At 38.6% G+C, this 17,252-nt stretch overlaps 1 protein-coding gene across 2 annotated transcripts in view; it reads right to left on the reverse strand.

Moving 5' to 3' along the window:
- Cfhr3 (complement factor H-related 3) overlaps nt 1-17,252 on the reverse strand; it is a 76,713-nt gene that overhangs the window by 1,316 nt on the left and 58,145 nt on the right. Inside the window, exons 5-6 of one of the 2 annotated variants that reach the window (NM_001374101.1) lie at nt 11,947-12,123; nt 8,145-8,327 (exon numbers count right to left, since the gene is read on the reverse strand). In NM_001374101.1, coding sequence (NP_001361030.1) covers nt 8,145-8,327; nt 11,947-12,123 — 360 coding nt within the window. The remainder of the gene's footprint in view (nt 1-8,144; nt 8,328-11,946; nt 12,124-17,252) is intronic. The other variant, NM_001374102.1, reaches the window with a different exon arrangement.

The following is a 17,252-nucleotide window of genomic DNA, read 5'->3' on the forward strand; positions in this document are numbered from 1 at the left end:
ATCTGTTTGCCCCTTTATACATGATTCTTGAGGTGCACATAATATTTCTTAAAGTACACAGTCACTTGAGGTGGTTAGTACCTAAATGAGCCTCATTTGACACCTTACATTTTCCAGAAGCAGGTGTGGCTGCCTCAGCAGTTATTGCTGGACCATGTATTGGAGTGTTGATACACTCTACTCAGACTGCTGATCAATATATTTACAAGTTTTACCACTGTTCTAAGTAATATGAGCATAGCACAAGATCTTCTAGTTTTTATTGATCTTTAATCCCAACATCTTCTTTTATTCCACTTTTTAAAATTTTAGATTATTTTAAATTTATTATCAGTTTATTTGCCTGTTTGTTTTCTAATGTTGAGGGAGAGAGAGAGAGAGAGAGAGAGAGAGAGAGAGAGAGAGAGAGAGAGAAACAGAGACAGAGACAGAGACAGAGACAGAGAATCAAGGAATACTGGCAGTGAATATGATCTGGGAGAAAGTAGAAAAGAAAAATATATAATCAGAATATATGCATGGAAAAACTGTTTTCAGTTAAAAATATGAAAAAAATAACAAGCCTGATTATTTTTCTCTTAACTAATTTTATAGGTTCAATGGTATCTATAACTGATGTTACATTTTAAGCCACAATTATCATTAAGGATACTTTGCATGTCAAAGTAACTTTGGAATTGTAATTAATGATTTTGAGATAGGAAATTTTTTTTGCCTTGTCTCCATTGACAGTAGAAAAGGCAATGATGGCGTTAGTGAGATTGAAGGGAAATTCTAAAGAACAACACACTTGAAGTTGGAGGAAGATGGTCCTCAGCCACCAAACCAAGTAGCATTTTGCAACAGGAAATCGGCCTGTGAATAGGTCCCTGATGGAATAAAGAAAGCAGCCCTGATAGTATTTTCCAGTCCTGTGATATTATGTTTGAATCTCAGGTCTCCAACAGTGCAAGGGGATAAATATGATCCTAAATAGGGGGAAAAAAACCCTTGTCCTCACCAGCTGAGATTTCACTGCCAAAGCCATAATAATATACCTTGTCATTCAGTTATAATAACACTGGAGACAGGAGCCCTTCAAACTACAAGTGCTCCTGTGAAGGTTTGATGCCCCAGTGTAGTGGAATGCCAGGCTCTTATATTTATATTTTATTTTTATTGTAAACTGCTACATGAACATAGCTAAGATGAAAAAACTGTCTCAACTAATAGCAATTGGTGAATTTACAAAGACAGTATGGTGTACTTAAATTTGAAATTTTGTTCAGAAAATAAAGATATATTTTATTATTTTAGTTAGAAAAAGGCATTGGGGGACATTAAGTGAAATCAACCAAACACAGGAAGACATGTTGTGTTCAATCTCACAGAATGAAAAGATAGACTAAACTATCTCTCGTATGCATGACAGTTATTAATAGAAGTTACTTGTACCTTCCGGTCCGAGCAGCACCGGGGTAGCTAGGGCGCAGAGTCGGCTGACTACCTCCAGCTACCCACAAAACCCACCAAGCGATCTTAAGACTTCTGGTGAGTGGAACACAGCATCTGCTCCAATCCAATCGCACGGGACTTGAGACTGCATTAGTCAGGGAAGCAAAAACCCAGTCTGAGTAGGGGCACAAGCCCCTTTCAGTCCGAGCAGCACCAGGGTAGCTAGGGCGCACAGTAGGCTGACTACCGCCAGATACCCACAACACCAGCCACACAATCTTAAGAATTCTGAGGATTGGGATCTGCCCAGCGCGGGAGCGCTTTGCCTGAGCATCGGCAGCAGACATCTCGGTTCCAGGACCCCTGCTTACCCTGCACAGACAGCTGGCCATTTTCCTGGCCAGAGGATAGGGACCTGCCCGGCGCAGGAGCTCTTTGATTGAGCATTGGCAGCAGACATCTTAGTCCGGGGACCCTGCCGAGTGTACCCTGCACAGACATCTTGGTTCCAGGACCCCGCCGAGTGTATCCTGCACAGCTCCAGAGAATACCAGATGGCGAAAGGCAAACATAAGAATCCTACTAGCAGAAATCAAGACCACTCACCATCATCAGAACACAGCACTCCCACGACACCTAGTCCTGGGCACCCCAACACAACCGAAAAGCTAGACCCGGATTTAAAAGCATATCTCATGATGATGGTAGAGGACATCAAGAAGAATTTAATAACTCACTTAAAGAAATACAGGAGAACACTGCTAAAGAGTTACAATTCCTTAAAGAAAAGCAGGAAAACACAACCAAACAGGTAGAAGTCCTTATAGAAAAACAAGAAAACACAAACAAACAGGTGATGGAAATAAACAAAACCATACTAGACCTAAAAAGGGAAGTAGACACAATAAAGAAAACCCAAAGTGAGGCAACGCTGGAGATAGAAACCCTAGGAAAGAAATCTGGAACCATAGACGTGAGCATCAGCAACAGAATACAAGAGATGGAAGAGAGAATCTCAGGTGCAGAGATTCCATAGAGAACATCTGCACAACAATCAAAGATAATACAAAACGCAAAAAGATCCTAACTCAAAACATCCAGGAAATCCAGGACACAATGAGAAGACCAAACCTACGAATAATAGGAGTGGATGAGAGTGAAGATTTTCAACTTAAAGGGCCAGCAAATATATTCAACAAAATCATAGAAGAAAACTTCCCAAACCTAAAGAATGATATGCCCATGAACATACAAGAAGCCTACAGAACTCCAAATAGACTGGACCAGAAAAGAAATTCCTCCCGACACATAATAATCACAACAACAAATGCACTAAATAAAGAGAGAATATTAAAAGCAGTAAGGGAGAAAGGTCAAGTAACATATAAAGGCAGACCTATCAGAATTACACCAGACTTTTCACCAGAGACTATGAAAGCCAGAAGAGCCTGGACAGATGTTATACAGACACTAAGAGAACACAAATGCCAGCCCAGACTACTATACCCGGCCAAACTCTCAATTACCATAGATGGAGAAACCAAAGTATTCCACGACAAAACCAAATTCACACATTATCGTTCCACGAATCCAGCCCTTCAAAGGATAATAACAGAAAAGAAGCAATACAAGGACGGAAATCATGCCCTAGAACAAGCAAGAAAGTAATCCCTCAACAAACCAAAAAGAAGACAGCCACAAGAATAGAATGCCAACTCTAACAACAAAAATAAAAGGAAGCAACAATTACTTTTCCTTAATATCTCTCAATATCAATGGACTCAATTCCCCAATAAAAAGACATAGACTAACAGACTGGCTACACAAACAGGACCCAACATTCTGCTGCTTACAGGAAACCCATCTCAGGGAAAAAGACAGACACTACCTCAGAGTGAAAGGCTGGAAAACAATTTTCCAAGCAAATGGTCTGAAGAAACAAGCTGGAGTAGCCATTCTAATATCGGATAAAATCGACTTCCAACCCAAAGTTATCAAAAAAGACAAGGAGGGACACATCATACTCATCAAAGGTAAAATCCTACAAGAGGAACTCTCAATTCTGAATATCTACGCTCCAAATGCAAGGGCAGCCACATTCATTAAAGACACTTTAGTAAAGCTCAAAGCACACATTGTACCTCACACAATAATAGTGGGAGACTTCAACATACCACTTTCATCAATGGACAGATCATGGAAACAGAAACTAAACAGGGACACAGTGAAACTAACAGAAGTTATGAAACAAATGGATCTTACAGATATCTACAGAACATTTTATTCTAAAACAAAAGTATATACCTTCTTCTCAGCACCTCACGGAACCTTCTCCAAAATTGACCATATAATTGGTCACAAAACAGGCCTCAACAGATACAAAAATATTGAAGTTGTCCCATGTATCCTATCAGACCACCATGGCCTAAGGCTGATCTTCAATAACAACATAAATAATGGAAAGCCAACATTCACGTGGAAACTGAACAACACTCTTCTCAATGATACCTTGGTCAAGGAAGGAATAAAGAAAGAAATTAAAGACTTTTTAGAGTTTCATGAAAATGAAGCCACAACATACCCAAACCTATTGGACACAATGAAAGCATTTCTAAGAGGGAAACTCATAGCTCTGAGTGCCTCCAAGGAGAAACAGGAGAGAGCACATACTAGCAGCTTGACAAAACATCTAAAAGCTCTAGAAAAAAGGAAGCAAATTCACCCAAGAGGAGTAGATGGCAGGAAATAATCAAACTCAGGGGTGAAATCAACCAAGTGGAAACAAGAAGAACTATTCAAAGAATTAACCAAACGAGGAGTTGGTTCTTTGAGAAAATCAACAAGATAGATAAACCCTTAGCTAGACTCACTAGAGGGCACAGAGACAAAATCCTAATTAACAAAATCAGAACTGAAAAGGGAGACATAACAACAGATCCTGAAGAAATCCAAAACACCATCAGATCCTTCTACAAAAGGCTATACTCAACAAAACTGGAAAACCTGGATGAAATGGACAAATTTCTAGACAGATACCAGGTACCAAAGTTAAATCAGGATCAAGTTAACGATCTAAACAGTCCCATATCCCCTAAGGAAATAGAAGCAGTCATTAATAGTCTCCCAACCAAAAAAGCTCAGGACCAGATGGGTTTAGTGCAGAGTTCTACCAGACCTTCAAAGAAGATCTAATTCCAGTTCTGCACAAACTATTCCACAAAATAGAAGTAGAGGGAACTCTACCCAACTTATTCTATGAAGCCACAATTACTCTGATACCTAAACCACAGAAAGATCCAACAAAGATAGAGAATTTCAGACCAATTTCCCTTATGAATATCGATGCAAAAATCCTCAATAAAATTCTTGCTAACCGAATCCAAAAACACATTAAAGCAATCATCCATCCTGACCAAGTAGGTTTTATTCCAGGGATGCAGGGATGGTTTAATATATGAAAATCCATCAATGTAATCCATTATATAAACAAACTCAAAGACAAAACCAAATGATCATCTCATTAGATGTGGAAAAAGCATTCGACAAGATCCAACACCCATTCATGATAAAAGTCTTGGAAAGATCAGGAATTCAAGGCTTATACCTAACCATGATAAAAGCAATCTACAGCAACACAGTAGCCAACATCAAAGTAAATGGTGAGAAGCTGGAAGCAATCCCACTAAAATCAGGTACTGGACAAGGCTGCCCACTTTCTCCCTACCTCTTCAACATAGTACTTGAAGTCCTAGCCAGAGCAATTCGACAACAAAAGGAGATCAAGGGGATACAAATTGGAAAAGATGAAGTCAAAATATCACTCTTTGCAGATGATATGATAGTATATATAAGTGACCCTAAAAATTCCACCAGAGAACTCCTAAACCTGATAAACAGCTTCGGTGAAGTAGCTGGATATAAAATTAACTCAAACAAGTCAATGGCCTTTCTCTACACAAAGAATAAACAGGCTGAGAAAGAAATTAGGGAAACAACACCCTTCTCAATAGTCACAAATAATATAAAATATCTTGGCGTGACTCTAACTAAGGAAGTGAAAGATCTGTATGGTAAAAACTTCAAGTCTCTGAAGAAAGAAATTAAAGATCTCAGAAGATGGAAAGATCTCCCATGCTCATGGATTGGCAGGATCAACATTGTAAAAATGGCTATCTTGCCAAAAGCAATCTACAGATTCAATGCAATCCCCATCAAAATTCCAACTCAATTCTTCAATGAATCAGAAAGAGCAATCTGGAAATTCATCTGGAATAACAAAAAACCTAGGATAGCAAAAGCTCTTCTCAAGGATTAAAGTACCTCTGGTGGAATCACCATGCCTGACCTAAAGCTTTACTACAGAGCAATTGTGATAAAAACTGCATGGTAGTGGTATAGTGACAGACAAGTAGACCAATGGAATAGAATTGAAGACCCAGAAATGAACCCACACACCTATGGTCACTTGATCTTCGACAAGGGTGCTAAAACCATCCAGTGGAAAAAAGACAGCATTTTCAACAAATGGTGCTGGCACAACTGGTTGTTATCATGTAGAAGAATTCGAATCGACCCATTCCTCTCTCCTTGTACTAAGGTCAAATCTAAGTGGATCAAGGAACTTCACATAAAACCAGAGACACTGAAACTTATAGAGGAGAAAGTGGGGAAAAGTCTCGAAGATATGGGCACAGGAAAAAAATTCTTGAATAGAACTGCAATGGCTTGTGCTTTAAGATCGAGAATTGACAAATGGGACCTCATGAAACTGCAAAGCTTCTGCAAGGCAAAAGACACCGTCAATAAGACAAAAAGACCACCAACAGATTGGGAAAGGATCTTTACCTATCTTAAATCAGATAGGGGACTAACATCCAATATATATAAAGAACTCAAGAGGGTGGACTCAAGAAAATCAAATAGCCCCCTTAAAAGTTGGGGCTCAGAGCTGAACAAAGAATTCTCACCCAAGGAATACCGAAAGGCTGAGAAATACCTGAAAAAATGTTCAACATCCTTAATCATCAGAGAAATGCAAATCAAAACAACCCTGAGATTCCATCTCACACCAGTCAGAATGGCTAAGATCAAAAATTCAGGTGACAGCAGATGCTGGCGAGGATGTGGAGAAAGAGGAACACTCCTCTATTTTTGGTGGGATTGCAAGCTTGTACAACCACTCTGGAAATCAGTCTGGCGGTTCCTCAGAAAATTGGACATAGTACTACGGAGGATCCAGCAATACCTCTCCTGGGCATATATCCAGAAGATGTCCCAACAGGTAAGAAGGACACATGCTCCACTATGTTCATAGCAGCCTTATTTATAGTAGCCAGAAGCTGGAAAGAACCCAGATGTCCCTCAACAGAGGAATGGATACAAAAAATGTGGTACATTTACACAATGGAGTACTACTCAGCTATTAAAAAGAATGAATTCACGAAATTCCTAGGCAAATGGTTGGACCTGGAGGGCATCATCCTGAGTGAGTTAGCCCAATCACAAAAGAACTCAAATGAAATGTACTCACTGATAAGTGGATATTAACCCAGAAATTTAGTATAGCGAGATATAAGGTACAATAAGTAAAATATATGAAACTGAAGAAGAACGAAGACCAAAGTGTGGACACTTTGCTCATTCTTAGAATTGGAAACAATCACCCATGGAAGGAGTTACAGAGACAAAGTTTGGAGCTGAGACAAAAGGATGGTCCATCTAGAGACTGCCATATCCAGGGATCCACCCCATAATTAGCCTCCAAGCGATGACACCATTGCATACACTAGCAAGCCTTTGTTGCAAGGACGGTGATATAGCTGTCCCTTGTGAGACTAGGCCGGGGCCTAGCAAACACAGAAGTGGATGCTCACAGTCAACTATTGGATGGATCACAGGGCCCCCAATGGAGGAGCTAGAGAAAGTATCCAAGGAGCTAAAGAGATCTGCAACCCTATCGGAGGAACAACATTATGAACTAACTAGTACCCCAGAGCTCTTGACTCTAGCTGCATATGTATCAAAAGATGACCTAGTCGGCCATCACTGGAAAGAGATGCCCATTGGTCAGGCAAACGTTATATGCTCCAGTACAGGGGAATGCCACGGCCAAAAAATGGGAATGGGTGGGTAGGGGAGTGGGGGGGGGGGCTTTTGGGATAGCATTGAAAATGTAATTGAAGAAAATACGTAATAAAAAAAAACTCCTTGTTGGAGTTGGAGTAGCCTTTTTAGAAGAAGTATGTGTATCTCTTCCTGCTGCCTGCACAGCCTGATGTTGAATGCTCACCTATTTCTTCACCATCATGTCTACCTAAGCTCACAAACATGATTATAGTAGACTAAATCTCTGAAGTTGTAAGCAATACACAACAAATGATCTCTTTTAAAAGAAAGATTTGTCATGGTCATAGTGTCTCTTCTCAGAAATAGAACACTGATTGAGACAATAAGTATACAATATCATACTGGCTCCAAGTTTTGTGGACATTAATACATGTTAGTAAAAATTATAAAGAATAACATGCACAATTTTATTTGACAGGTGGTATTTGTAAAGAGAATCTAATAATCTTGTTTTGCTCACATGCTGATGTTTGGCACTGAAGCATTAAGCAAAACAGTACTTTCATTTGGTGAATGTTATAAACAGAAAAATATCTATGTTATAAAACTGAATCTCCTATAATCTATGAGAATAAGGTACTTACATAAACAGGTTGGTGGCTCAGACCACGTTCCATTTCTACATGTTATTGTCTTACTTCCTTTAAGGAGATAATACTTCTGACACTGATATTCAACTGATGATAATGATGCATATACTGGTAATGACAAGGAGGTGATGTCTCCATTGTCAATAGGTGGAGGAGGCCCACATTTCCCTGTTGGATCTAAGAAGACAAGATTCAAATGTTAAAGAATCAAGTCAAATTACAGACTCAAGAAGAACCAAAAAAGAACAGTATTAACCAAGACTTTAATGATTTATAGCTAAAGACATGATTAGTTGAAGAAATATTAATAATATAAATTAAGGTTTTCATGTTGTTCCTTCATTCTCATCTAGAGCACTGAGCTAGAGCAAACATGTCTACATTAAAACGTTCAAGTGCTAGTAATATCTAAATAGCTTCTGAACAAATAGATGGCAATGTAGACAGGCAAAGTTTGTTTTTAAAAGAATGTTGATTGTATGTTACTTATGTATTCCAACTCTTTACCATTTTTATAGAAATACATATATGAAAAAAAAAAGATTTTAAAGCCTATAATGTTACAGAAGGCTAATGAAGCTTTCTTGGTTTCTTAGAGGGTCAAACTATGCATACACATCTATGAGTTATATTTTTGCAAAGTGCATCTGAAATTCTTGGACATAGTACTATTAGTAAATAGTATGTGAAGAGAAGAGACATTGAGAATTGTAGAAAAAAAGTTCAGAACTCATCTTACTGTATAATATTTTGCTATGTATTTTTCTTTTTTTTCCATTTTTATTAGGTATTTAGCTCATTTACATTTCCAATGCTATACCAAAAGTCCCCCATACCCACCCACCCCCACTCCCCTACCCACCCACTCCCCCTTTTTGGCCCTGGCGTTCCCCTGTACTGGGGCATATAAAGTTTGCGTGTCCAATGGGCCTTTCTTTCCAGTGATGGCCGACTAGGCCATCTTTTGATACATATGCAGCTAGAGTCAAGAGCTCCGGGGTACTGGCTAGTTCTTAATGTTGTTCCACCTATAGGGTTGCAGATCCCTTTAGCTCCTTGGGTACTTTCTCTAGCTCCTCCATTGGGAGCCCTGTGATCCATCCATTAGCTGACTGTGAGCATCCACTTCTGTGTTTGCTAGGCCCCAGCATAGTCTCACAAGAGACAGCTACATCTGGGTCCTTTCGAAAAAATCTTGCTAGTGTATGCAATGGTGTCAGCGTTTGGATGCTGATTATGGGGTGGATCCCTGGATATGGCAGTCTCTACATGGTCCATCCTTTCATCTCAGCTCCAAACTTTGTCTCTGTAACTCCTTCCATGGGTGTTTTGTTCCCAATTCTAAGGAGGGGCATAGTGTCCACACTTCAGTCTTCATTTTTCTTGAGTTTCATGTGTTTAGGAAATTGTATCTTATATCTTGGGTATCCTAGGTTTTGGGCTAATATCCACTTATCAGTGAGTACATATTGTGTGAGTTCCTTTGTGAATGTGTTACCTCCCTCAGGATGATGCACTCCACGTCCATCCATTTGGCTAGGAATTTCATAAATTCATTCTTTTTAATAGCTGAGTGTGGATGTGGAGAAAGAGGAACACTCCTCCATTGTTGGTGGGATTGCAGGCTTGTACAACCACTCTGGAAATCAGTCTGGTGGTTCCTCAGAAAATTGGACATAGTACTACCGGAGGATCCAGCAATACCTCTCCTGGGCATATATCCAGAAGATGCCCCAACTGGTAAGAAGGACACATGCTCCACTATGTTCATAGCAGCCTTATTTATAATAGCCAGAAGCTATGTATTTTTCTTTTGTACATTTCCTTGTGAGGACACAGGAAAAGTCTGAAATCAAAAGTACTGATACCATTTTGTATTCAGTAAGATCTCAAGAGGAGCATCATGAAACTGAACCAAACTCAAACATTTTTAAGGAAAAAAAAAACATTTACTATCCAAACAATATGTTTTAGTATGAAAGAAGATGAAAACAATTGGTTATAAGGCATGCATACACATATTCAAGAACTGAGTAAACTCAAATGGGACAAATCCCTTGACTTCATGGAGATTCATCTACTGAAACTTCTTAAAAATATCTTGGAAAAAAATCCATAGGAAGTCATCATCAACCACACTGCATCACGATTCAAAATAAATGACTAATATTTACAACTATGGAAACCATAAGAAATAAATAAATAAAAAAAGAGTGTCAGCCTTGAGTTCTATACTTTGTGGTATAGAACTTGAATAAAGACTTTAACGAAGACATTATTCATTAAAAGAAGATAAAGCGAATTTATCTCCAGCAAAGAGTTCTTCCTAAAGAATAACTACATTACATAACTAAATAATTCATTACATAAGTAAAAATAGAAATTAAGAGTAGGATAAATTTAACTGTAAAATTAGGGGTATATAATAGATGATCTTTGTGCTCATAAAATTATGTTTGGGCTTCAGGTGAAACCTGACATTTAAGAATCGTGTCCAAAACAATATGAACTAACCAGTAACCCCAGAGATCGTGTCTCTAGCTGCATATGTAGTAGAAGATGGCCTAGTCAGCCATCATTGGGAAGAGAGGCTCCTTGGTTTTGCAAACTTTATATGCCCCAGTACAGGGGAACACCAGGGCCAAGAAGTGGGAGTGGGTGGGTAGGGGAGCAGGGTAGGGGGAGGATATAGGGGACTTTCGGGATAGCGTTTGAAATGTAAATGAAGAAAATATCTAATAAAAAATTGAAAAAAAAAGAATGGTGTTCAAAAAATAATCATGAGGCAGAGGGAGGGAATGACCTGGGTGGGAGGGGGAAGAGCATGGTGAGAGAAAAAGGAGGAGAGGAACAGGTATGGGGTAAGACAGGAGAGAAGCCCAGAGACCCAGGAGAATGAATCGCAATATTCAGCAGGGTGGGCAGGAAGCACATGGATCCTCTAAAATATTCCAGACACTTAGGATGTGAGAGGCTCCCCTGATCCATTGGGTATGACCTTAGCCCTAATGCCTAATAGTGGTGAAATGAAGAGACCACCTCCAGTAGATAGACATCACCCCCATTGGGGGCATTGGGCCACCCATCATCTTCAAAAATATTGATCCAGAATTGTTTCTGTCTAAAGGAAATGCAGGGACCAAAGTTGAGCAGAGACTGAAGGAAAGGCCATCTAGTGACCTGTTCAAATTTGGATCCATTTCATGCACAGGCACCAAACCCTGACACTATTACTGATGCCACGTTGTGCTTGCAGACAGGAGCCTAGCATGAGTGACCTCTGATAGTTTCTACAAGCAGCTGACTAAGACAGTTGGAGATACATATAGCCTAGTATTGGACTGAGGTTGGGACCCCTATTGAAGAGTTAGGGGAATGATTGAAGAAGCTGAACTGGATGGCAACCCCATAATAAGACCAAAAATACCAATGAATCTGGACTCCTATGAGTTCCCAGAGACTCAGTCACCAACCAAAGAGCAAACAGGGGCTGATCCAAGGCCCCTGGCACTTATGTAGCACAGGACTGCCTTGTCTGGCCTCAGAGGGAGTGGTGGAGCCTTTATAGACTTGATGCCACGGGGAAGGGGGATCATGAGGGGAGTGAACATGCATCCTCTCAGAGAAGTGAAAAAGGCGTTGGGATAGGAGGTATGTGAAGGGGTCTGGGAGGGGCAACATCTGGACTGTACATGAATAAAATAATTAATTAAAATTTTAAAAAAGAATTACTTCAGTTTATTTTCTATAATGCACAATAACTATATTTTGTTGTCAAATAAATGTTAGGGAATACCTTTGCATCTTGGTGGTTCAGTCCACATCCCATTTTGACACATCACTTCCACTTTCCCAAATAGTTCAAAAGGTTTATGACATTCATAATGTATTTTCTCACCAGAGGGATATTTGGCCATGGGCATTGTTACTATAGTAGCATTTGGCACATGAGGTGGATTCACACAGTAATCAGCTAAAGAGCAAAATAAAGTATCATTACCCATTTGTTCATTATGAATATCCAGTTAACACATGAAATTCCAAATATATTTTTGATCTGGTGAATATATAAATAAAATGTGGTACATTTATATTGGCACACACACACAAAATAAGTTATGAAAGTTACAAGTAAATGGCAGGAAATCGACCAAAAAAAATCATCCTGAGTGAGGTAACCTAGATCCAGAAAGACATACATGTATGCATTTGCTTATATGTGGATATTAGCTGTTAAGTCAATGAAAGTCAAGTTACAGTCTATAGAACAAAAAAGGTTAGGTATGGTGTAAGAGATTGGAGTGGGGAGGTCGTATCCCTAGGATGGGGAAATAGTAAATAGTTATGGACAGGGAAGGGGAGACAAAAAATATCAGAAGACTTTTGAGGGACAACAAAAGCTAATGTGAGGAGACAGAGACCCAGTGGACATCTTTTGTAACCAATGAACTGTCTAGTACTGGGATTAGGTTACATACAATTTAATGGGTGTCAAAATGTTCACATGGAACTTTCACATAATGAAGGCTGTTGAAAATACTATAGATGTTCTCCACAAACTGAAAGGCAAAACCACACTGTGAAAGGCAGCACTTATATGTAGCAGAAGATGGCCTAGTTGGCCATCACTGGGAAGAGAGGCCCCTTGGTATTGCAAACTTTATATGCCCCAATACAGGGGAACGCCAGGACCAAGAAGTAGGTAGGGGAGCAGGGCAGAGGGAGAGTATAGGGAACTTTCAGGATAGCATTTGAAATGTATATAAAGAAAATATCTAAGAAGAAAGAGAGAGAGAGAGAGAGAGAGAGAGAGAGAGAGAGAGAGAGAGAAATAGAGAAAGAAAGGCAGCACTTATGCAACTCACTGAACATAGCAAAGTTGAACTGGTTTGTACATAGGACCTTCATTCATACAGGCAAGAATCTTTGGTACAGGTAGGTACTTCTCATCTTGTCAAATTAGAGACATAAACACTAACCCAGACACAATAATTTGAATTTGATCTACAATGGTATTCTGCCTGAAAGTTATGCTAGGAAAATGATGACACAAAGTTTGCTGGAGTGACTAAAGAATATATGATTTGAGTTAAGTCCTCCTTCCATGAGTATCTGACACTGCCTGGGTTCCATGAAACTGAGACAAGAAAGACCAGTAGACCTAAAACTATGGAAAAATCACATATTCTTCTTTTTAAAAGATTTATTTATTTTATGTATGTGAATACACTGTCACTGTCTTCAGACACACCAGAAGAGGGCATCAGATTCCATTACAGATGGTTGTGAGCTACCATGTGGTTGCTGGGAATTGAACTCAGAACCTTTGGAAGAGCAGCAGTGCTCATAACCACTGAGTCATATCTCCAGCCCCAAGTATTATTCTTATAAAAACAAAACAAAACCCATAGCAATAAGAGGACGCTTGGTAACATTCTTCTATACTCTTAGTTCAGTGCTTTGCTCCACCATTATCTGTGAGACTTTGTCCCGGAGCTGATGGGAACAAGTACAGACAACCAAGTCCAGTCATTCATTATTTAGATATCTTAGAACTTTCAGCCATAAAAGGAATGTCTCCATCAAATTATTATAGAACAAATTAAAAAATAGCTATACATGGTTATATTGTGGCATTCAAATCCACTGGGAAAGAGCACACTCTTAGACTCAATTCAAGTTTAAATTAAGTGAATTTATTCTTACTGCTAGCAACACAGAAGCAGGCTAAAGGGGGGAGGGCTTTATGAAGTTAGATTCCAAAAGATGTGCATTATAGTTAGCTATGGAATCTAGAAATGGCCCCCCAAAAGTGTTAGACTTCCATCAATTGTTCATCTTTTCAATTGTATGCTAATAAAAAGACCATTCCATCCCTGTCCCACAAAAGCAAAAAACAAAGTGTTAAATATCTTACATCAGGAACTTCATTAACCCAAACTTCTTTTACTTTATTTTCTTTAATTTTATTTACTTTTCTTATTACTTACACAACTATCTTATAATATATTCCAATTGCGGCATCCCTTCCCTCGACTCCTCCAGTTCCCACCTTCCCTTCTCCACCAGATCCACGGTTCCTCCCTGTCCCTTCAGAAAAGATCAGGCTTCTCAAACAATTAAACCAAACATAGGATAACATGGCATTACGACTAGGCACAAACCCGTATTTCAAGGCTGGATGAGTCATCTAGATAGGATAATGGTCTCACAAGTAGGCAAAAGAATTAGAGACACCCTCACTCCCAATTTTTGGCTTATGTCCTCAGATCAAAAATTGACAAATTGGACCTCATAAAATTAAAAAACTTCTGTAAGGCAAAGGACACTGTCAATAGAAAAAAACCTTTGATCTATCATGGGCTCAATCTGGAGCAGGTAGATGTTTTAATATTGTCTCCTCGGGAAAAAAATTCACATCCCAGAATTGTACACATATAATTTAATATTATATTTTATTTTATATTTGTAATGTTAGTACTGACTCTAAGGCAAAGTTCTGTCTCACTGAACTCTTCCTTTACATTCTATTTTTTCCCCTTACATTCTATTTTTGTATTGAATTATAGAAAGTCCTGATTTCCTATTCTTGAACTGCTTGTAATCTGAGAGAAACTAATCATTTCCATTTGTTTAGTTTGATTTTTTAAACTAAAAAATTTGTTTCTGTCTGTCTGTTTATGAGATATCTTCATGTAGGGTAAGAGATCTGAGCCCATTTCCAGGTTAAAACCTAACCAAATCTACCAGTCCCTAAATTGGAATCCCCACTAATCCCTGGGTTTATCTTGAAATCTTACCAATCCCCACCTTGGAAATGTTGATTTTCCTATACTCACCCTACCTCCCCAATCTTATATTTACCTGCCTTCTGCTCACTTTCCTGTTGCATCTTAGCTAAGCAGAGGCAGCCACCTTCTTACTGTAAGCCCCTTGAGGTCATGCAAGTGACCAAGACCCATCTCCAGACTACTATAATGGCTATGCCTAGCCCCTTGAGATGCCAGTTGCCAATTTTCTTTCTACAGGGAAAACATACCCAAGATGAGCTCAAAATCCCATCAATCACTGAGCTTGTTTCATGATCTGGCAAAAAAAAATCCCACCATTCCCAAGCCACCCTTGAAAACTTGTGCCTATCCACTCCCCCCCCCCAAGACCCCTATATAAAGCCAGCCTTCTGCCAAGTCTTTGCTGCTTCACTCTGGAGCAGACACAGTTCTCTTGTGTCTTTCCCAATAAAGGTCTTGTGTGAGTTTTGTTAGGTGCAGTGTGAATTTGTGGTTTTCCTTGGCTCCCCACTGCCAGGATACCTTTCTTTACAGAGCTGTCTCACTTGCACTGGGAAACTCAGAGCTGCAGCACTTCTATTGGGGAAACATTTCCCTTCAGAGCTGTAGCACTTACAATTCTACATTATCCAGACTGGCCTGTATTTCAAGAATGTCATATTTCTACCTCCCAAGTCATCTTTCCAGATGTAGACATTCACATTTGAATGGACCCATGAAGCTTCAAAGCAAATATTTCTATGTCTGTTACTAGTTTTCAAAAAATTATTGTTTGCAATTTTATTGTCCTTCATTCTTGTTCTCATACTGTTCAATTTTTCCTTTTTTCTTTTAAACGATTTATTTATTTTATGTATATGAGTGGTCATGTATACTCTCATACCAACAGAGGGCATCAGAACCCAGTAAAGATGGTTGTGAGTCACCATGTGATTGCTGGGAATGAAACTCAGGCCCTCTGTAAGGGCAGCCCAGGCTCTCAATCTCTGAGCCATCTCTCCTGCCCTCAAGTTTTCATGACTTAGTTTCATACTTCAAGTCATAATTTTGATAATGGAGACCTAGTTTACATAAGTAAGAGCTTAAATAACCAAAAATTTGTCCTCTAATCAAAAATACATGATATACCTAAGCCACACAAAGGAATCATTAATTTAATGAAATTTTTTGTTTGTTTGATTTTGGAAACAGAACCTAGTATGTAGCACAAATAACCTCAAACTTGAAGTCTCTTGATCCAGGGTCCTAATTCCTAGAATCATAATCACATGCCATCTACAACTGGTGAATATTTTATTTTAAAAACAGGTAATCAGGCCAGCAAAATAGCTCAGTCAGTAAGAGTGGTTGTCTTTAAGCCTAGATTCCTAAGTTTAATCCCTAGGACTCAGGTTCTCTAACACCTACATGAGTAATGCAGTACACACGTCTCCATAAACACACATAGGTATACATGTATACACACAGGATAAATAAATTAATGTGATGAAATAATAAAAGCAAATATTATCATCAATGACATTCAAAACAGTGCTTTTTCTTAGGTTACATTGGATTATAAGGCAGATTCTAGGAAATTCAATTTTTAATAACAGAAACATTTATCCAAAGATAATATACTCATCATAACATGAGAGTATATCAGATCATCATAATGTGATAGAGCCCTTAGTATGTTTATATTTAATATTTGTTTTCATATCCAATATGACATTCATATTCTAATTTGTCATTGAGAGTATATCAGATCATCATAATGTGATAGAGCCCTTAGTATGTTTATATTTAATATTTGTTTTCATATCCAATATGACATTCATATTCTAATTTGTCATTGAGTTTAACCATGTGTTATTATTCTTAGTTACAGCACTCTCAATACAGGCATATCACAAGACTCTAATGCAAAACAGACAATTTCATTTCTTTTTTTATTTTCAAAATGAATTTAATTAATAAAAAATATATAAACAAACTCAAAGGCAAAAACCACATGATCATTTCATTAGATGCTGAGAAAGCATTTGACAAAATCCAACACCCATTCATGATAAAAGTCTTGGAAAGATCAGGAATTCAAGGCCCATACCTAAACACAATAAAAGCCATATACAGCAACCAGTAGCTAACATCAAACTAAATGGAGGGGAAATTGAAGCAATCCCACTAAAATTTGTGACTAGATAAGGCTGCCCAGTTTCTCCCTACCTATCCAATATTGTACTTGAAGTCCTAGCTAGAGCAATGAGACAACAAAAGGAGATCAAAGGGATAAAAATTGGAAAGGAAGAAGTCAAAATATCACTATTTG

Source organism: Mus musculus, chromosome 1 (genome assembly GCF_000001635.26).
Source record: "Mus musculus strain C57BL/6J chromosome 1, GRCm38.p6 C57BL/6J".
NCBI lineage: Eukaryota > Metazoa > Chordata > Mammalia > Rodentia > Muridae > Mus > Mus musculus.